Source organism: Daucus carota, chromosome 4 (genome assembly GCF_001625215.2).
Source record: "Daucus carota subsp. sativus chromosome 4, DH1 v3.0, whole genome shotgun sequence".
NCBI lineage: Eukaryota > Viridiplantae > Streptophyta > Magnoliopsida > Apiales > Apiaceae > Daucus > Daucus carota.
This window is the reverse complement of record NC_030384.2, coordinates 34,123,280-34,144,722: the sequence shown is the minus strand read 5'-3', so window position 1 is coordinate 34,144,722 and position 21,443 is coordinate 34,123,280. Positions and strand designations below refer to the sequence as shown.

Genomic DNA, 21,443 nt, shown 5'->3' with positions numbered 1-21,443 from the left:
AAGAAAAAACAATTTTTTCTGCCGAACAAATTCCTTTATGCCCCTATAATTGAATACAATTTTTAAATCAATGTGAATTTAGAACATTAAATAGGATCAATAAAGAAATGGTAAATCAATAGGTTTTTTATCAAATCACGAATAAGTCATTAGTTTTTGGTCAAATTACGAATATGAAATACATTTTGGACATTTATATCCAATTTTTTTTATAAAAACAAGAATTTATTTTACCATAACATTGATGACCAAACTGACATACAAGAAAATTAAAATTTTAAAAAATTACTTAAACTCATGCCTAACACAACTTATTTCATTTACAAACAAAGATCATCCTCTGTCGGTCCCGTTCATTCTGACCGCATTCAGAGTTTAACCTTTTATATTTACGAGTATTATTTTGCCATATCGCAGATAGGTAATCACTTCTCGATACAAAACACGCAGCTCTGCACTGCGCCCTGGAAATGTAATACATTTTCATGTCTCGAAGCATTCTAATTATTCTGAGGAACCCGGCCAGCACAAAGTATAAAATTCTTGGCGGCTGCAGTCTCCTATCCGTACATATTAATGATCACGCAACCATATACTGCGCGTCAGTGTGGTTTATACTCTTTCAGTACTGGCGCACAGGTGTGAGTGTTAAATCAATTGCGTTATCTTCAGGCTTGGGGATCAAAACCATGGCCAAGATGCCGCTAACTAATGCGCAAACCATCCCCACTGCGAACATTGGCAAGTTCCCGCCTCCAAATGCCTCGTCTATTGGTCCACTCGTCACAGAAACTAGGATCTGCATGCGTTTTTAACAACTTCAGTGTCACAGGCACAGCATGCCAGATCACAATCAGAGGCGGATCTGATAAGAGGCACGGGGAACACGTGTTGCCTCTAAAAATATTTTTAAGTGTTTTCCACAAAATTTACATGGTGCCTCTATCACAACATGCCAGATCACCACTCATCAACTTTATAATATACGGAAATAATGCTGAGTTTAATGAAATGAATACAAATTTACCTGTGGTATACAAATCGAGATATTGAGAACCCCCAGGGAGAGACCTGTATACACATTCATTTTAATCAAGTTGAAATTGAATTAATTGAAGTTTTAATGAGCTAATAGAAGTACTACTAGAGCTAATTTCACCTTGTCCTGCTTTAGAATCGGCAGAAAATATAGACGCTAGAGCAAATGGAATGCTGTAAGTCACCTGTTTATACACATTGTTGTTAGTATAATAAGCATAAAATTTACTGGTATATATAGGTGTAATTCTGGATCATGAGATTCTGACCTGGTTAACGGGAATGAGAATGAGATCCTAAATACGTTTTGTATTGAAATGTTGTTATCATTCCCGTTAATCAGGTTAAAATATCATAGTGCAGACGGCCTCAGAGGGTGCGTGTTTGTGTGTGAATGTGTCCTGAAGGAACTGAACTGACCGAAAGAGGTATCCCCAATATTGCAAAGATAAAAAGAGCAGTGGCCCTGATCCCAGCCGAAGGTGTGAGAGGTTCCCCATCAGGACCATATTTTCGCTGATTCGAGGCAACTTCAGTCACTACCATCATCATAGCAAACCCGAATGTCAAAATAAAGTTGACAACCCCCCACAAGATCTTCACACCACCAACCCCGTGTATTGTAAACTCAACCACCAACGATGTTAACCCCAACACCGCGGAATTAAGCATCAGTCCCAGTGATCCTTCCCGGACTCCCCTGTCGTAAGCCTTCCCTTCATTCGGAGTCCCCCCATACACTTCCTTCCCCATCCAATCCGTATCAAACAACAGAAACGGATCCCACGCTATCCAATTCAAACACGTCACGAGCAGTAACAACAACATCGGCCTCGATAAATCCTTAAACGCCCCAAATATTTCTCCAAAAAACGGAATCCCACCCTTCGAGCTATCGTCTTCAATTTCATCAACTGTTATCGGCTTCTCTGCCACTAAACTTGTCGCCACAGCTACCATAGTCATCAAAAATATAATCGCTATTATAAAACACGACTTCAAATTCGCGCAATACACATCACACGCATCAGTCTTCGAGAACGAAAAAATCTTGTACAAATTTTTGTAAGATCCCGCAGCATAGCCCAAAATATTCCCAACCGCCATAAAAAACGAAAAAAACACATTACAGCTCCTCATCCGAGCCTTATCATCCTTACATAAATCCGCAAGCATGGCCCGACACGGCCCCTGCAACATATTATTCGCAACATCCAGTATCCAAAACCCGACCACGAAGACCGTTATAGCCCGAGGCTTCAACTCCTTCGACAAATTGTCACCGGCAGCATAGCCAATGTCAGCCGCAAAGCCTATTAAAACGACGGCGCATGCTACAAAGCATGCGCCGCCAATAATGTAGGGACGTCTGCGTCCGAACTTTGAAGTACAGCGGTCTGAGTAGTAACCGACGATTGGTTGGACTAGCATGCCGGAGACGGGGCCGCAGAGCCAAATGTAGGCGGACCATGTGTGTGGAATGCCGAGAAGCTGGACGTAAGGAGTTAGGAGAGACAGCTGAAGTGCCCAGCCGAACTGGACACCCGCGGCGATGGCTGCGACGAGGATCAGCTTCCATAGTGGTGTAGGTTCCTCTTCGTCTTCGGGGCCGCCATGAAAGCTAGTTGTAGCTTCTTCTAGTTGTACCATTTTTAGGTGTGTTCCTAATTTGAAGTGCAGTTGTTCAAAATGCAGAACAAGTTGTTCAAATTTTAATTCTGCAGTAGGAAGTGCAACTTCCGGAAATGATAAATTATTCGAAAATGAATTAGGAGTAAATGACAAAGTGGTGGCTGTAGTTTCCCAAATTTTACAAAATGTTGGCCGGAGTTCAAAAACTACATATTGGTGGCTGGAGTTTACCTCCGCTTTTTAATAAGGTGGGTGCCGTCAGAGTCCGTTAAATTTGGCCGTTAAATCCAAAATAAATAATAAGTAAAAAGGGCAAAAGCAGGTTTTTAGAGGTTTTAGAACTTATGAATCTCTTCTCCACCACTTATCAAATTCGTCCCATTCCTGAACCTCAAACCCTCTCCAGAACCAACCAATTCATCACCACTAACCGAACTAGTTCCATCACTGGAACTCAAATCGTCCGCTAAACCAACAGATTCACCAACTAAGCTCCCACTCACCTTCCCCTCAATACTTTTCTCAACATTCACATTCCCATCACCACCAAAACTCTCATCTTTAACCAAATCAGACGAATTTCCCACATGGGCACCCTCCAAATCACCTCTTTTTACACTATCACTAACAAAAGTCCCATTCAAACCAATTTGAGAAACATTAGCCACAGGGTCTTTAATTACAGAATCAAGCATCTTGGCCACAGTAGCATTATCATGAGTTACAACAGTATCATTAACAATCTTGGAATAAGCAGAAGAAGATGAGAAGGGCCAAGACAGAGTAATAGAAGTAGAATTAGAACCAAAAATATTCAACCCTTGAAAAATTGGGTTAAAAAAAGGAGTCTTGAATGAAATATTGAACACAAACACACTCAAGAAGATGAGTGAAACAAGTCCTAAACCAAACCCAGAAACTACCTTTCTTCTAACTGATGCAAAATGGTCTGGAAATCCAACTTTGTTCAAGTCCATCTTTAAGCCCAATCTAAGTTTAGCATACCCTCTTCCCCAAAAGTAAAGAATCAACACACAATACAGACACACACATATTTATATATATATTACACACTTTTGCCCTCTAAAAACTCGCTTTTGTCCTTTTTATTTTTTATTTTTTTTGGACTTAACGGCTAAATTTAATGGACTCTGACGTCAGCCATCTCATTAAAAGGCGGAGGTAAAGTCCAACCACCAATCTGTAATTTTTGAACTCCAGCCAACATTTTGTAAAATTTGGGAAACTACAGCCACCAGTTTGTGATTTACTCATGAATTATACCATGTTAAGTTTCCGACTTCCTGTCAACCAAATAACCTCGAAGAAAAAGAAAGTTACCTCGTCTTGATCGATTGATCCGGTTGCCTTATGTGTCCTTCAATGTTCGTTCTTCATATAAACGTCTATCAAAATAAAATCTTCACGTCAGTCCTTTAAAGAAAATCTTTATTCTTGGACGTGTGATGTACGAGTTCCTGATCTCTCTGAAAGTGTTATAATTATGGTACTGATAAGTCCTACAAGTTTGTTATCTCAAGAAGAAGTATGACAATGGCTAATTGTGTATATAATGTAAATGTATGTTAGTTTGGTCTTCTAAGGTCCTTCTCTTTCTTCGGACACCCTCCTCATTCATAGATTATTGTCCAAACAGCAAATATTGCTGTTTATGTGGAAGTGCGCATGCTTTGTAGTTTTACCGGCTGCATTGGTTTGTTAACTAATTTATTACAAGTGTAAAGTATATTTCTTCTCTCACGTTTGATTCATTCATTTTTTTTTTATAACAAAATAAGATTTATTTTGCACAAAAATAATTTTTAACATTAAGTGTTAGGGGGGTTTGTGTGTGTGTTTAATACACAATTTACACAAATAATGTCCAAAACACAACGGGGTGTTTGTTTATAAGAAGTTGAGGCTGCTTCTGACTTCTGTTTTTTTTTGTTTGTGTAAAGAAGTAGAAGCACTTTTAAGAAGCTGAGAATGCTAGCTTCTCTCTCATAGCTTCTGCTTCTTTTCCAAACACTTTATTAACTTATTTACTTCTCAATTTTGCTCCACTTCTTTATTATAAGCAAGAAGTCACTTCTTTTAAGCTACCCAAACGGTCCCAACATTAGAGAGAAAAGACCCAAAATATCACTTACTAATGTCGAATAATTCAGCGTATTGATTTTTGAAAGAAAAATCATGATACGTTAAGATCTGCGAAATCCTACTAAACGTAATACGATATGATATTTCAGAGAGTAAAACGCTATGTGATATAGCGTTTCAGACTTCAAAACGCTAGACAATCAGGCATTAAGAATTGAAGTGAAAGATGATTAAACGCTACACGGTCTACCGATGTTTGGGACGATCTACTCCGATAGTGATATTTGGGGCCTTATCCTAAAAAAAGTGGTAAATTGAGCCACAGCAATTGAAAGGAATAAAATGAGATGCACCACGCATATTATCCTACAATCCATACCTTTAGTTTTATTAAACTTAAAATACAGGACTTACAATCATCCAAAAAAAAAGGGGCTTTCTGTACATGAGGGATACTATTTCTACTTCTACAAAATCCCTGCAAAGTTTTTTCTTGATCTTGCACTGTACCTCTTTCTGAAATGACTAGAAGAATCAACTATCAGGCAGCAAGATCTGGACTCTATTGATCAACATTTAAAGGCTACAAATACTGTCTACCCGATCAACAGCATCCATTGCTCTGATCTTGTCGATGTTGAAATTAATGATCGGAAGGGATGATGGGCGCTTGATTGGGAAGGTATCTTTCGGATATTCATGGGTAGGGGAGTGACTGCTACTTTTACTCAGTCTTTGATACTTGGCTAACCTGGTTTTTGCGGTGTCAAATTCCTGACTCTTGCTTATTCCAGGAGTTAGTTTCCTGGTAGTAACATCTCGTAGCATTTTTTGATCTTCAATTGTTAAGGTAGGTAATGGAGAGCTAGGCCGGTGTGTTAACTGGATTGTTGTCTGATTAGGGGACCGAATCGGTGATATAACCGGGGACGGGGACCTGTTTCCTCCGTTGCCTGACCTTGATTGGCAGACAAGATGGTGAAGCCACACAACCAAATCAAGAATATATAGTTCAGTTTTGTCCTTATCTGCATGGTGGAGTGTTTCAATCCTGATCAATTCCATTTCACCGGCAGCTTTCTTGTTCAGCACAGACCTGAAAGAATCAATTATTTAAGAAAAACATAACGACAATAAAATGTCTCGAAATAAGCATCTTCTGTTTGACTAACCCTGTGTTTGCCCATTCTCCGACCCAACCAAATCCATGATGAGCTCTGTTAGCACAGAACAACATATTTACATCAAAAATTTAACACAAATCAACGTTATAATAACAAATATGAAGCAGATAAAAGAACTGATGAAAAATTAAGTATATCAACTAAATTCAAAAATCGGTTGTGCTGCATGAGTTGTTACCGATGTAAAGGAAGCTTAACAAACATTAGAACGGGGCACTTAAAAAGATCATACAGGACTAGAAAATACAGTTCAGTAAGAAAATGTACTTTGAGGTGTTAGTAGCCATGGGCACGAGCCACTGCAAAATTTTCTCCATTTCAGCTTTGATATAGGGGACGGTCAGCTGCAATAACAGCGTTGAGAAATTTCATGTCAAATGAGTACATAAATGTGCAACTAATGATAGCAGAATAGGAAAGAGAATTTGCTACGATTAGCTGATTATCCAAAGACTTGATAACCAAAACACACTATTCAACTATTCACTTCTTTTTCATATTAACCTAAATCAACATTGCTACCAAGTTAGGTAACCAGCTGCAAAAAAAAAAAATCAAAAGAACATATATTATTTTAAAAAATTACTCTTGTTAGTATAAAATGGATGCCACCTAGATCACCAACTCATATAACTAGTTAAATTTGTTCTAATAAACTTATATACTTCAAGATAATAACATAAACTATTGCCTTTTCTCCTCAAAAATATAATCAGAATATAATGTAACAAATGAAAAACTAGCTGTGGTTTCAGATGCGGACAGGGAAATGCTGGTCCCTGGCGGGGTGCAAAATGCTAATGAGATGCGCGTCTTAAACATGAAGAGACCCCTTATATATGCATATGGACACCATGAATTAAAAAGCGACACTCGGCATTTGAGAACAATTTTGGAACTCCTAGCATTGCTTATGTTCAAAAAGACATTCTATTATTCCAAAAGAATTGTAGGCAGTTTATTTCATCTCAACGCAGGCGTGAAGAAATTTAAGAAATTAATACTAAGGTTATTTTCTAATTAAGTAAAGTATGCTAATGTAATCTATTCACAAAGTAGTCATTACTTACTAGCAACTTATATATTATTCAATTAAAATGTCATTATAGTGTTCCCCCATCCCATTTAAATTGGTCGAAATTATTATTCTAATTGTCCAGAAAGTTGTTCACATCCATAAACATGGCAACTCAAGTTTCAAGTTAGGTAAAATTTCACATTTAAATTTATAAATTATACATATTATTTGTAATTATACATTCATATAATGTGGTGGATAAATGGATTTTTGACCATGGACAAAATAAATAGATGGAGTACAATTTTAGAAATTTCTTATACCTAATTTTTCCTTTATTCAAGATCAAACACTTATGCAAAATATAGACTAAATCTTATTCTTAACAGATATTGAAGAAATCTATATATACAATTTAAATAAAATTGTGAAAAAAATTAGTTATAAAACTAAATTTCCAAAATTATCCGTGCCTACATGTTTCTTAAAAATAGTTTCTTTTCTTGAATTCTTTTAATATGATATGCTTCAGTCATATGAAAGGAAACCAGCCGTGAAGTAAACATACACATTTAAGAATTTACTTAGGTTGGCAATCTAACTGGCATGTACTTGTCTATAAATTAACTAAAGGTAAATATTTGTACAAACCAAGTTATTTTTGTATATTTGAAAGTTCTGTTTTAATAACCATTCTGAGATAAGATGGACAGATGATAAGTTAGGACAAGAACCAGTACCTCTTCTTTGTGGTGAAATGACCGTAATTTAGAGCGCAAGGCAGATTTGATGCGAGGTGGCAATCCATGATATAAAGCATCTCTTGTATTCTGAGGAATAGAACTTGATCTGGTCACCTGAGCATATTATGATCAGAGCTCTTAGTAAGGACTTCACAGAATCGTCAAAAATAAACCAAAATAAACAATTTTATTCTTAACAGACAAACTTTTAAAACTCTTTATAACAATCAGGAAACTGTCTGATTACTAATATCTACACACCAGTACCCGTTTTCCCTCCCAAGTTTAGACCACAAAGATAGCATCCAGCAGAACCGCAATGTACTTTCTCATTTTAATAACAGATCCATATTAGTTAATTAAGAACATTCTTGGTTGGTTAAGTTTTGGGCAATAAATTTAATCATGTACTATTATTGAAACTAAAACGTTAATAGCATATATCAACTTTTTCGCGTTAGGTCAAGTAATTTAAATACTCACGCTCACAATTGCCTCCACTGAGTCTCAAACCACGACCTTCGGTAACTATATGCTAGGCTAGGCCTTTCACAACATTTTAATTCCTTCTTTTCCCAATAAGACATATTACCAAATTTAATACTCACGCACTCATTTGCCTCTAGTGAGGCTCAGAGACTCGACTTCTGGTAAATGAAAGCGAGGGATATACTTTATGCTAATCCTTGAAAATCGCTCAAATGTTTTGGTAGAATTATTTTTAAAAATGGAACAGTTTGCATTCCAAAACCTATATTTTTGCTGCATTGTACAACTTTTTCCGTCAAATTTGATGGTTAAAGTTAAACGGAGGGACAAACTAGAATATAATTTTGTTTATTGGGTATCGTCTTTAAAATCAGGGCAGCCAGGGAGCTTCCATTCCATTTGTACACCATTTCTAGAATATTAAAATTACAGGGCCTTGTCCAAAACATTATTAATATCAGTTCATAAGATTTAAATAACCAGGAAAACTTACAACTCCCTTAAACAATACTAATAATACTACTAATATCACATTGCTTGGCAAATTTTTGGTCGAGTACCCTTGAATTGACTACTGACCAGAGACTATACGTCAATATGTTCTGCTGATGTTATGCAATATTCAGTACACTGAACATATAGCACTCTGGGTCAGTACTCCATTTAAGGGTACTTTATTGAACTGAACCCTATTGCTCTAATTCAAATATATAACTATTCTAAAATCTATTACAGTTATATATAATATTTGCTTTGTCTTTTTCATTTATTTTAAGAGACGGTAAAGTAATTTAGAAAATTGAAATTTTAATGTTTACAATCATGTATGATATGCAGCCTCGAAGAGTTGAGTTATGATATAAAATTATGGTTTTTGAGCTTATTCGGTATGTCGGTATTCGGTATTTCGATTTGGTTATTACCGCATAAATTGCCCTATAAGTTACATGGAGACCACTATTTTATTGGAGACCTTGGAGAACATGTATGTTTTGCAAGGAAAATATTGCAAAACGTATTGTTTTACAAATCATGTTCTATGAATATCACTATTTCATTGGAAAAATCTTAAAAATTATGTATATTCGGCAAGCAACATATTGAAAATCTTGCAGACATATATAGTTATACAAAAACATGTTTTTCTTGCAAAAAATACATAATTTCCAAGATTTTCAATGAAATACTGATTTTTATAGAATATGTATTACAAAAAGAATACATTTTACAATGTTTTGTTTGCAGAATATGCCTGGTCTCCGAGGTCTCCATAGAAATTTTTTCCAACGTGGACATAGTTATTACACATGGTTATATTAATAATTTAACTTATTTGCATAGTCAATGATTCAGTTCACATAAAAAGGATATTACAGTCAAAATTATAGTATACATACATCATCAACTGTTACCTCACACACACACACACACACACACACATACAGATTACAGACATATACTTACCACTTACATCAACTGTAACCACTAAACGAACAGAGAACAAAAAACAGGGATGGAGAACTGATAACACACAACTGAAGAAAAAACGAAGAGAAAAGAAGTATGTTATGTAATTAGGCCCTGTTAAAGGTCTTTGTTTCTGCTCATTTTTAATTTAAGTGGAAAATTACGAGATCTAGAATTTGCGCACCCCCCTCGAATCCTGACCAAAATATGGGGATATGTTGAGTGGCAAACCCTGTATGCAGCGCACCTACCCTGCACAGTATGTCACTCAATTGCCTCACCCCCTGCTTTCTAGATATACGTGGTGAACATGGTTATTGCATTATGCAGCATAAGTGTATAACCTCGTCAGAGTAAGGCTCTACTTCCTCTACGTCTTCTTTCTCTGTACCAAATTTATCAAGCAACTAAATAGCCCTACGGGGATCATTATCTTATAATGAGAACTACACTCGTGCACAACAAAATTTGCTAGATATCAGAAACGCAAAGTTGGTTGATAACTTACAAGTGTGTCAATCTGGGTGATAATATTGGCATAATGCAATGCAAGTCCAGCTGGTCCCAATCTCTGATGGTTGTTTTTGGCTGGTCTATCGCCATCTGCATGAGTTGCCGATGAATTTAATATTCATATACATTGCCAAATAAGACAACATTAAATGGAATGAGGGATCTGTAAACATTCTCTCACCCCACCCCCCACCCCCCACCCCTTTCCAAAAAAAAACATGCTTAAGGTAAATTTTCCATCTTGATCCTACCCAATCAATTAACACAAGTATGACTATTAATCAACCTTTAGTTATGTGTTCTATTAATTTACTTTCCTAACTGGGAGGTTTCTTCATCCTCCACTTCTTATCATGTTATATTAGTTTTTGATCTCCAGGATATGTGAGAGTTGAAAAATTAATGATTTACAAAGAAAAAGGGCAATCTATTTACAAGCGGAGGGATGATTTCCGCCCGCTAGGAAACCTAGGATGATGGTAGCAAGTGCTAAAAAAAAGTGTGGCATCAAAGTTTCAGATGAGTACCGGCAGTAGTGCCAAAAGCATCAGAGATCTCTGCATGCAAGTAATGTACAATGTCTACGAGTTTCTCCATCACCTTGTAAACACAAAAATAGTTCATCAATTTGTACAGTCCAATTATGAAAATAAATGATAATAATTTAAGTTTCTCAATCTTTCCGGTTCTAACTCTGATAGTTTAGAACATTCACATGCATAATGAGCACCATTCTGAACTGCATGGTAGGAATTAGTTTGTGAATATATATTTACCAGCAATGCCACCCAATATATATCAGAGGAAGAGCTTGTAGGTACAACCTTCTCAACCAAAAAATAACGTGTAGAATTATATTCTTCCTACCTCTTCCAGGATCTTGGACCAGAGTGACTTCTTTTTCAGACTTTTCACATGCTTCTTTTGACTTTTTAGTTCTGCCTTTAGGATTGCAAGGCTCTCTCCTAGAGATGGACAAGTGCAAGCATTCCGTTAAAGAATTATAAACAATGAAATCGATAGTTATACTGAAATATAACAGTTGGCAAACAAGGAAAGTTAAGATCCAAACACACACTTCAATTGTGTGTCGTGAAAATTTGATTATATCATAGGTCTAATTCACAAGGTACTGACTTCCATTAATAATTAAAAATGATAATAATAATAATATAAAAAAATAACTTTGTTAATATATGTAATACTTAGAATGCTGTAGAGAAAACCATGACAAAGCAGACAATATTAAGAGAATCAAAGAAGATAAAATTCCCAAATTGCAGTGGACAAGCCTCCGTCCCTACTTTCGAGCTCATAACCAACCATAATAGAAGACAAATTTTTTTTATCAACAATTAGAACTGGCACAAGATAAATAACACCAAAAACTCTTATGATGCCCAAAACAGTGCCAAATCCACAAGTAATTTTAACAGAGGGAAGAAATTTTGTTTGGGCACACATATTAATACTGTACAAATACAGATGTAATATATATACCATGGCATGATACATTTAAAATTTTACGAAATGAATCAGCTATCTTTATTCATAGTAGGATGAAAAAATATTTCCAAGAAAACATTCCTCAAATATTAAACTATGAATAGGATACCTTTTGGAGAGATACTTGGGTTATCCACTTCTTGAAGCTTACGCTTATAATCTTGTTCAAACCTGTCTAAAGCATGCAACTCATGGTATAACTCCTGCAACATATATCATTCAGCCCTAATTAATTTTTGAACATTAGTTGTCTGCATCACATCGATTTTAGCACAACATGGTTTCTACTTCATGTTTCTTGGGACATGTAAAGAGAAGCTATAAACTATATGTCTTCGTTTAAACAAAAAAAACTTAGTAACAACTATAACATCTATGCTGACAGCCAAACCAATCTTATACGTCGCAAATACTCTTTTAATTAAATTAAGCTAATAATTGTACTGCATAATCTAGTCTTTTTTAACTTAATCCTCTCGTATTTTCATTTTAAGGTTGGTCTTTAGTTATTTTTGCAGTGCTCAGTTTTGCAGCTCCATACTGAGCACTGCATTTGGAAGGTATAGTAACATAAGATGTATAGGTAGCCCTCACCACCACCAAGACACATAGCCACAATATGATAGGGAGTTTTGACTTTTGTAAAAAGTGCAATATTCTATTTGGTACCTATAAAATATTTAGCAAGTGCTCTTCAAATTGTAAGAATCAATTGCATGCCTAAATTCTATGAAATAAAGGTGCAGGTGCTAGGGAACAAGTGTGCAATGAAATATCTGTAACTTACAGCGGTATACTGAACTAAACTCATCATCTGCTGCATCACATTCTCCGCTTCTTCTTTTAACTGTTTTTGAGGTGTATGCTCCGATCCCAACCTTCATATATGAAATTACAGTTATTCAGCACACTTTTGTCTTTGTTTAACATGCAATAATGAATAATAAACCCAAATAATCACAATGAGAATTACTTCTCGAAATAGCGGTCCAAGTTGTGCCATTGTGGATCTTTGCAGCGATTTCCAAAACGGACCAACTCTCTGGAGAAGACCTTCAGCTCATCTCTAATACAACAAAGAAAATGATAATAACGTCCCACCGTTCATGTAGCATAAGGATAATGGTATCAATAATAAGTACAACCTATTCATTTCGGCAATCTAATTTTCGTGTGCATGTGTGAGTTCTTGTTAAAACAATTATAAGTACTCTGGGCTTATCCACCTTTTGTCAGCTGCAGCGATTCTCAGCAGTTCCTCTGTATCTTTTGATATCAATTGTTGCACGCTCTCAGAGGGAAGAACTTCCTCTTTCAGATATCTGATGCTTTCCACTGAAAGAGATTGCATAAGATTTGCACCCTTCACTATTGTATTTGCAACTTCAAAACACAATATTGAAATTTTGTTTCCCTTAATAGATGTCCCCGATACAAAGCCACTGCTTACGTTTAAACTTGTCATACTACTACCAAGTGTATCCAGAACTTCGACAGCCTTCCCCAGCCCAGCAGTACCTGCTCTGCCAAGAATTGAACTCACTTCTGAAACCTGTTACAAAATTGAAATGATGACAATATTACATACACGGCACTTATTTGAGGCTATTGAATTTAGCAAATAATAACTAAAAGAGGAGTCAAAAGACCAGTTTAAATTACTTTCCTAGTTTCCTCTATTAACTTTTCCACTGACGTGTTCACATAAAATTTAAAGCAAAATATCAGAGATAGTAATTTCAGGTCAAGGTTCAGGCTCTTGTCGGATAACCTGATATAGATCAAAATATTGGTGTCAGCCCGAACCTGTGCCAACATTTAATGGGACAAAAAGATCAATCTAACCTAGACATGTTTGACCAACGTCACCCAACAAGTTGACCTGTTTGACTCTCATGACCCAAATTGACCCATTTCACCCAAAACAACATGTTGGACCAAAAATTACCAGTTGCACCTAAATTAAAACTGATAAAAGGCCAAAAGACTTTTTTGACCTTCATTTGATAATTGAAAATACAATCATAGAAAATAATTGTAGTTTCTACCTTAGGAATACCGCAGGAGCAATAATTGTGTTGTAATTTTCTTGATTCTTAGGTCTGGATTTAATGTTCGTAAACCCGATAAGTTTAGGTCATTTAATAATATATATAACTAAAGAAGGGTTTTGTCTATATGCAAGCACATTTACACATCAACTATAAGAGGCAATCTGTAGACAGAAAAAATAGTGCACAGAACAGGAGTGTGAATCCTTGTAAAACAAAAATAATATGAGTGTGATCTGGTAAATACCTAAACCCTTCAAAACCAAGTGAAGTAACTTTACTTTTATTCCCTCGTTTAAGCTAAAAGTGCTAAACAACTCGCATCATTTTACTACTTTTTTATTCTTCAACTTTGAGAATAACTGCAATGATTGCACCTCAAATGCTAGTTGTGTATCACCTCTTTTTAACCCTTGAATGTAAGTTATGGAAGAGAATCAAGGAACATGTATAAGAGATCAGAAAGGCAAGTTATTCCGCCAAATATGAACAATCATGTTAAGTATTAAAGTGAGCATTTATAAAAGAAAGTGCATGTTCATCAGACAAGTGATGATTCAATGATAGAAACAACTGTTGTTTGATCTTTTCTGGTAATTAAAGAGTAAAACTGGTCTTCCCCATATGACCCACATCGTTGTATACAAAGGAAGTTTGAGTATATCACGTCATCCCAAATACTGCAAGTATTTCAAATAGATTCTTAATATAGCGGACTTGGAAGCATATAATATTTCAGGAAAAGGGTCATAGTAGAACACTATTTGCGCCCAAGATCTACAGTTTCCACACAAAAGGATACTCCTCATCTATAACATTACATCCAGGTGCAAATTGCAAGAATTAATATAAAAAACAAGTTAAAGAATAGCATAGTATACTAGGACAAACCCCAAGTACATACCTTTGCAACCGCAATCTGCTTCGACATTGTTGTTCTAGATCTATTTGATAAAGCCCTAGACAGGCGAGGTATTCCGTCGTCAATATCATCACCATTCATCCCCAAGTGAATAGCATGTACATCAGGGAATGAAAAAGGATCTCTTAGTTGCTTATTAGTGCTTTCGCTAACTGGTGAAGGATCCGCATTGTTATTTTCTTGCACTGGCATTCCACGGGATTGATAAACCATCCCAGAACCATAGCTAAAACGGGCATTAACATTAGGAAAACCCCCAACTGAAGGATGATCTTCAGTGGATCTCCTCGAGCAGATTCCGCCCATTATATCAACACTCGCAATGCAAATTTCTGTTCAAGTTCAAATTTTCCATAAAAACCTGTAAATTAAAAAATGCCGAAGAGCGTTAATAAGAGTCAATAAATCAAATTCACATCATTAGTATAACTAGTCCAAAGACAGTTGCATTTCATTAATAATGATGTGGCCTTAAAAAAACCCATCACATTGTTCTTGAAACTAAATAAGCATTCCCAAACTTGAGGCACCTAAAAATCAAGTGATCAGACAATCAAAACAAATATAGAAGTTGGAACAAAGGAACTGCATCTCAAGAAGATTTAACTGAGACCCATCATCAAAATTGCATTAAAATCCCATTTAGAAAAACCAAACTAAATCTAACAGTACCCTGGTATATAAAATGTGACATAAACAAGTAAAGAGTTCAGGATTATCAAAAAAACTAGCTTTAACAAAAGAAAGAAAACACTGATAAAATTATCGATTAGAATTCCCATCATCATATTTGCATCAAATTCATACCTAAAAAACACTCAAATCAAATATGACTCTTTCAATACCCCAAGTACACAAAATGTTACAGAAAAAAAAACACAAATTTCAGCACTAGCAAAATCATACGCAATTAGACAACCCATACAAAATTACAAGTAACATATATAAAAAAAATGATTCGGACCCATCATCGTATCTGTATCAAAATCACAAAAGAACACAAAAACCAAAGCTGAATCTAACAGTACCCAAGTAAAGAAAATGTGCAAAATAATAAACAAATGGATATTTCATTCTAGCAAATTAGTAATATAAAAGTTAAAGGGGAGGCACAAAAGAAGAAAATACAAGAGAAGAAACTTGCCTAGAAAATGCAAAAGAGAGGGGTGGATCTAATAAAGAAAGAAAGGGTAGATTGTGTGGGTGTTGGTGTAGAGAGAAAAGGGTGATGGATTATTATTATTATAATTATGATGATGATAATGATTATATTGATGGTGATGGGGAAGAAGAGAAGAGAAGAGAAGAAGAGGAAGATTGATGAATGTAAAGTGGACTAGTTAAGTTGAGTAGAGATTGCTTACGAGGATTGTTTGACAAAGTGCCCCCAGGTAAGCCAAACTGAGGGCCCCGGCCTACTTGTACTTGTAGGAGCTTTGCCTTCGCTGTCTTTTTTACTGCAAAAATTTATTATTACCACTTGTGAGTTGTGAGTTGTGACTTGTATGTAGACGTGTTTCACACTTTGAATTGTGTAATCAATTAGACAATTACTTATGTTCGCTTCCATCCCAAATTAGATAAGCTTTTTGGGAAAAATTTATATCCCAAAATAGTTGATCTTCGCTCTTTTCAATGCATATTTATCAACCATTTTCCATCTACACCCTCTCATATTTACTATTCCAATATACAACTAGCTAATACTATAGTCAACACAATAAATATGAGCAAAGATGGAAAAGTAAACAAGCATTTAATAATTCTTTATATGTGTGAAATGAGCAAAAAACTCATCTAAATTGGAATGGAGGGAGTAAATAGTTACACCCTCAGTGCCCATTAATTTTCTCGTGGGACAAATTATTAATTTACGTTTAATTTATTAGATTAAATATAATCATGAGTGATTTTATTGGATTCGTATTTATAAATACTTTAATATGGTGAAGTTTTTATATTTAATACTAATATGAAATTAAAGATAGGCAAACAAGAAAGTATTAAGAGACGAAGAGAATATAAATTACTAATGTCTCACTCCAACATTTCATTTTTACTTTGCCCAAATCTTAAGTGGTGTATTTAATTCAAATCTTTAAATATTTTTTATTCATAAAATGAAGATGTATTCAATTCAGATTTTAAAACATATGCTACAATTTTCGCCAAGTTTGTTTGGGGGATTGTAATCTCCTGATTATTATTCTATTTATCTATATTATAGAGATTATAATCTCATCAGCTTATATTCTAGTCATTGTTTTGCTATATTTTTATGAGATTATGATGTTTTGTAGGAGAATGTATTATAATTTATGAAAATGTATCAAAAAATTGATTGCAATACAATCTCATGTGATTATAATTTTTAAATTTAAAAAAATTAATGTTGTTACCCCTGAGATTATAATATTTTTTCGAACAAACATGGTCTTAGAATAATCAATTAGAATTATAAATTATCCTAAAAAATCTAGTGCTGTTTAATCAGAATTTTAAATTATACTTAAAAATCTTAATGTCGTGTACTTTCGTGTCGTGTACCTGATATCCAAAAAACAAACACGACACGAAATGTATACAAAAAGTACACGAAATGTATATGAAACCAAAAAAAACAAAATATTAAATTATATTTTAATGTTTTAAAATTTGATATTTAATTAAATTTTATATATCATTTGATACTATATCTATGTTATTTATAAAACTACTGTTAAAATTAAATTATATACTACAAATCATATTATTACCCTATATTTTCATTATCTATTATTATATTTAATTAATTAGTGTGAGGTTCAAATTAGAATCCGTTTTAAATTAGAACTTAGAACCAATATAGAATCATTAGATTATTGTTAAATCAATGGTCATGATCGAATGCTGCATTTAATATTAGTTATTTAATATTTTTTTACTTGATTATAGGTAATTAATGAATGCATTAAATGTTATAATTATATGTATTAAAATTTAATTATTACCTTCTAATCAAATTGCTTGTTATATTAGTTGATAACATACTTCCTATGCTACAGCAGTATCGGTATAATTATTAAATCATATTAGTGTATAATTTTTAGGTGCTATAACGGTATTTGTATTTTTCTACAAAAATATTGCATTACAAAATAATTTTTTACTATATTAATATATGTTCCGCAGCGGTATGACGTAGTAATTTGTATTTTCTTATAAAAATATTGCATTATAAAATTGTTTTCTATTACATTAATATATGTTCTGCAGCAGTATAACGTAGTAATTTGCATTTTACTACAAATGTATTGCATTATAAAATCATTTTCAATTATATTAATATATGTTCCACAGCAGTATATACATAATTTGTATTTTCCTACAATTTTTAAAATCATTTTTAATTATATTAATATATGTTCCGCAGTAGTATGACATAATTTCCTACAACAATATTGTATTACAAAATCATATTTAATTATATTTAATATATGTTCCGCAACAGTATGATGTATTAATTTGTATTTAAGATCTTTAACAAATATTCTGCAGTACTACAAGCCTATAAATTATATGATTGAATTATATAATTTTGGAAAGTTTACATTAATCAAGAAATTAAATATTGTTATTAAATGAAGGTTCTAAGTTCTAAAATTAAGAGGTTATCATATCTTGTACTTTAGGTCGTGTCGTGTATCCGATAGATAAACTCAAAATCGACACGAAATTACAATCATGTATTTTCATGTTCGTGTACTTTCGTGTTATGTATTGAAAACATTAACATAAACAAGAAATTTTCATGTTGTTTTCGTGTCGTGGACGAAATTGCCGAGTCTAATTCCACCACCTACCACCCCCAACCACCAACCCCTATATCTCAATTACAACCTCATTCCCCGTTTTTTTTTCTTCGGCCTTCACCAATCTTCAACCACCAACCCCTATATCTCAATTACAACCTCATCTCCCGTTTTTTTCTCCGTCCCTTCACAATCTTCATCTCCATTGTGTTCTTTTCCCTTCTCCTTTCCCGGTGACTCTCATCACCCCTCTGACAACTATAATCTCTTCGGCGAATTCGTCATTTGTGCTTGATTTATATAATTTTTAAGGAAATTTTTGAATTTCTTATTGAAATTTTAAATAAATCCATTAATGCACCCTATAATTGTCAATTTGTCATGAATTGTCAGAATTTGGTGACAACCAGAATCATTAATGGTGGTCGGAATCAATGATGATGATGATGATCAGAGGTTGATTTTTGTATATGTATTGATTTAATTAAAAAATTAAATGATCACTAAGTATTACTAGTTTCTAGTTTTTATTTGTTTTTTGTTACTAATTTTTTTTTTGTAAAGTCTACATACACGTAGATGAATTGTATCGAAATACAATAAACCGCATCAGGGTTTTCTTTCTTTCAAGAAAGTTTATCATGTAACCGAAAGTCATGCAAGCATAACTCCGGACGCTTAGACAATAAAGCTTAAATGAATAAGTAAAGAAAACCCATAAGTCCCGTAGCTTCCAGAGTATCCTGAAAAAACAAATCAAACAAAACATAAATCAACATACAAAAAAATCACACACATATAAGTTTAATTAAAGTAAAATAGAAAATCTAATAAAAAGCAAAACAAAAATATATATATATTAAAAATAGATAGAAAATAAAATAATATAGAAATATTAATTAATTTCTAACCAAAGGAAAATCCTTTGGTTAGACACATAAAAATTAATTTTTTTGGCACAATAAAAATTAAAATTTAAGTGAGGAGTAAAGGATGAAATATAATTAAATAAAATGATCATCAAAATGGTAAATAAGCCATTAAAAGTGGCATCCATAATTGGAACAAAAAGCCATAAAAGGCACGATAAAGCCATTAAAGGCACAATAAAGTCATCATTAATGACACCATAAATGGTTTTTAAATTTTGAATCTTTGAAAATAATAAAAGTAAACAATTTTCAAATTTGGATGGTAATTGATTATAACTTAAGAAAAGTTGACTAATCTCCATAATATACAGACAACACATTTAAAGAGCATTAAAACACATTTAAGACATATAAATCTAAAACCAATTTCAAATTTAAATTTATCAATTTATCAATTTAAGATAATTCATTTGTATATAAACGGTCAATTTATTATTCAAATTAAAGCATAATTTACTCAAATTAAAAACAAAAATACAAGTTAATGCATGTAGTGGAAAGTCAAATTCCAAGGATAAACAAATTTAAAAAGGAGTCAACTATCCATTCAAAAATAACTGATTTTAAGATTTGCAATTACTACTATTAAAACCAAATAATATTCAAAATTACAAATCTAAAACTAGAATCACGGAATAAAATTAGTCAGTCAGGCTAATCTAATATTGCAACACGCACTAATTAAGTCACCAGTGCACCGGCTCCACCGTCACCATCCAAGAACCGCAAACAATTATCATGAACACTAGCGAAAAAACTAAAAATCGAACATGAAGATACAAAACACCAAATGTAACTGATTCTATATATAATAAAAAATCGATAATATCTATCCAATCTTTTCAAGTTCAGACAAAAATAGATAGAAAAAGATGAAAATCGGATACGAAAACAACCCATACAATAATAAATTTAAGCACACAATTATACCTAATCATGAAATATGAATCATCTCACAATAATATATACAGTAAAACAAAAACCAATCACATAATCATAATCATGTAGGTTTATGTTTTGAAAAGATCACACCTGTTTTTTTTAAGTATTTTTGCAGATCTTCAAGACAATTTGCTGATGAAGGAGGTGTTGACAGCGTAGATGGCGTTGCCCAAAGATTAGTCTAGAGTCGGATATTCTTTCCTTAGCCATGACGCTTAGATCAAAGATTAAAAGTTAAAAAGATACGTTAAAAAGAAAATAGCAATGTTGGTGAAACATGATCTGAGAAGGGTGGCTAATGCGGTAGGAGTGGGACAATGGTGGTGTGTTCATGTGACACGACTACCAGACCCTAGAACTATTGATTTTTTGTTACTAATTTAATAGAACTCTATACACACATAATTACATACATACATTATAAATGTTCAGGGATCGAAAGAAATTATACGAGATGTTTGTTATGTTTTGTTCCCGAATTTAAAAAAATTAAAAAAATGTTTATTTTGTTCTCTCCAAATATTTTCACAAGCATGTAGAATTTTTTCGAACAAATATTAGAAAGATTTCTTTCCAAATTTTGAGGTTTATTTTTCTTTATTTTTCAAGATATTGTTCATAAACACTTTAAAAAAATTAAATATCTCTCATTCTTTTCTGTGTCATAACAAAATCTTTGAAAAATTGTCAAAACCTAACAATTTCTTACAAAAGTCCGAACTCATTTCAAATAATTAAAAAAGATATTATTGTTTAGATATTAATTTTATTTTCCCAAAACCATGTATGGAATACAAGTGATAAAATGATAATTTGAAAGATAAAGAACTCATTTTTTTATGAGAATATTAGAGATACCAAAATAACTCTAAAAAACACATGACATGTTTAAATTAGTGAAACAAATATGTATATAACAAATATCAGTTATATTTTAGAGGGAGTAACCAATAAAGATTTGACACAATATCTTTATAAAAAAATTTGGGATATTTTTTTGGGACCTCTGTTATTTCTGTTTTTCTATAATAGATTTTGCAGCCGCAAAAAAGAATAAATTGTAGACATATTAAAAGTATGATGCTATAGCTATATTACTCTTTGATGATATT

General features: G+C 33.4%; 2 protein-coding genes across 3 annotated transcripts; both read right to left on the bottom strand.

Moving 5' to 3' along the window:
- Positions 1 to 260: 260 nt before the first annotated feature.
- Positions 261 to 4,209, bottom strand: LOC108217281 (sucrose transport protein). The gene is made up of 5 exons (XM_017390119.2): positions 4,012 to 4,209; positions 1,459 to 2,702; positions 1,160 to 1,223; positions 1,028 to 1,071; positions 261 to 799 (listed from the first exon to the last, which is right to left on the bottom strand). The coding sequence occupies exons 2-5, from the start codon at positions 2,686 to 2,688 to the stop codon at positions 623 to 625; spliced, it is 1,515 nt and encodes a 504-aa protein (XP_017245608.2). The 5' UTR covers positions 2,689 to 2,702; positions 4,012 to 4,209; the 3' UTR covers positions 261 to 622.
- A 923-nt stretch (positions 4,210 to 5,132) lies between these two features.
- LOC108215874 (protein PSK SIMULATOR 1) lies at positions 5,133 to 16,138 on the bottom strand. Of its 2 annotated transcripts, none has more exons than XM_017388476.2 (13): positions 16,031 to 16,138; positions 14,649 to 15,027; positions 12,920 to 13,245; positions 12,667 to 12,759; positions 12,481 to 12,571; positions 11,803 to 11,896; positions 11,055 to 11,152; positions 10,715 to 10,787; positions 10,183 to 10,277; positions 7,716 to 7,832; positions 6,225 to 6,301; positions 5,946 to 5,990; positions 5,133 to 5,869 (listed from the first exon to the last, which is right to left on the bottom strand). In XM_017388476.2, the coding sequence occupies exons 2-13, from the start codon at positions 14,970 to 14,972 to the stop codon at positions 5,350 to 5,352; spliced, it is 1,953 nt and encodes a 650-aa protein (XP_017243965.1). In that variant the 5' UTR covers positions 14,973 to 15,027; positions 16,031 to 16,138; the 3' UTR covers positions 5,133 to 5,349. The 2 variants fall into 2 exon arrangements, with proteins under 2 accessions (XP_017243965.1, XP_017243964.1); XM_017388475.2 differs by having other exon boundaries at positions 15,811 to 16,055.
- Positions 16,139 to 21,443: the final 5,305 nt, after the last annotated feature.

Excerpts from the sequence above, each read along its gene's own strand:
- LOC108217281 (XM_017390119.2), bottom strand. The coding sequence starts at position 2,688 with ATGGTACAACTAGAAGAAGCTACAACTAGCTTTCATGGCGGCCCCGAA. Across the intron at positions 1,224-1,458 it reads TATTGGGGATACCTCTTTCG|GTGACTTACAGCATTCCATT; the intron begins GTCAGTTCAGTT and ends GTGTATAAACAG. Across the intron at positions 800-1,027 it reads TCTCGATTTGTATACCACAG|ATCCTAGTTTCTGTGACGAG; the intron begins GTAAATTTGTAT and ends AAACGCATGCAG.
- LOC108215874 (XM_017388476.2), bottom strand. The coding sequence starts at position 14,972 with ATGGGCGGAATCTGCTCGAGGAGATCCACTGAAGATCATCCTTCAGTT. Across the intron at positions 11,153-11,802 it reads CCCAAGTATCTCTCCAAAAG|GAGAGAGCCTTGCAATCCTA; the intron begins GTATCCTATTCA and ends GTCCATCTCTAG. Across the intron at positions 6,302-7,715 it reads CATTTCACCACAAAGAAGAG|CTGACCGTCCCCTATATCAA; the intron begins GTACTGGTTCTT and ends CTGTTATTGCAG.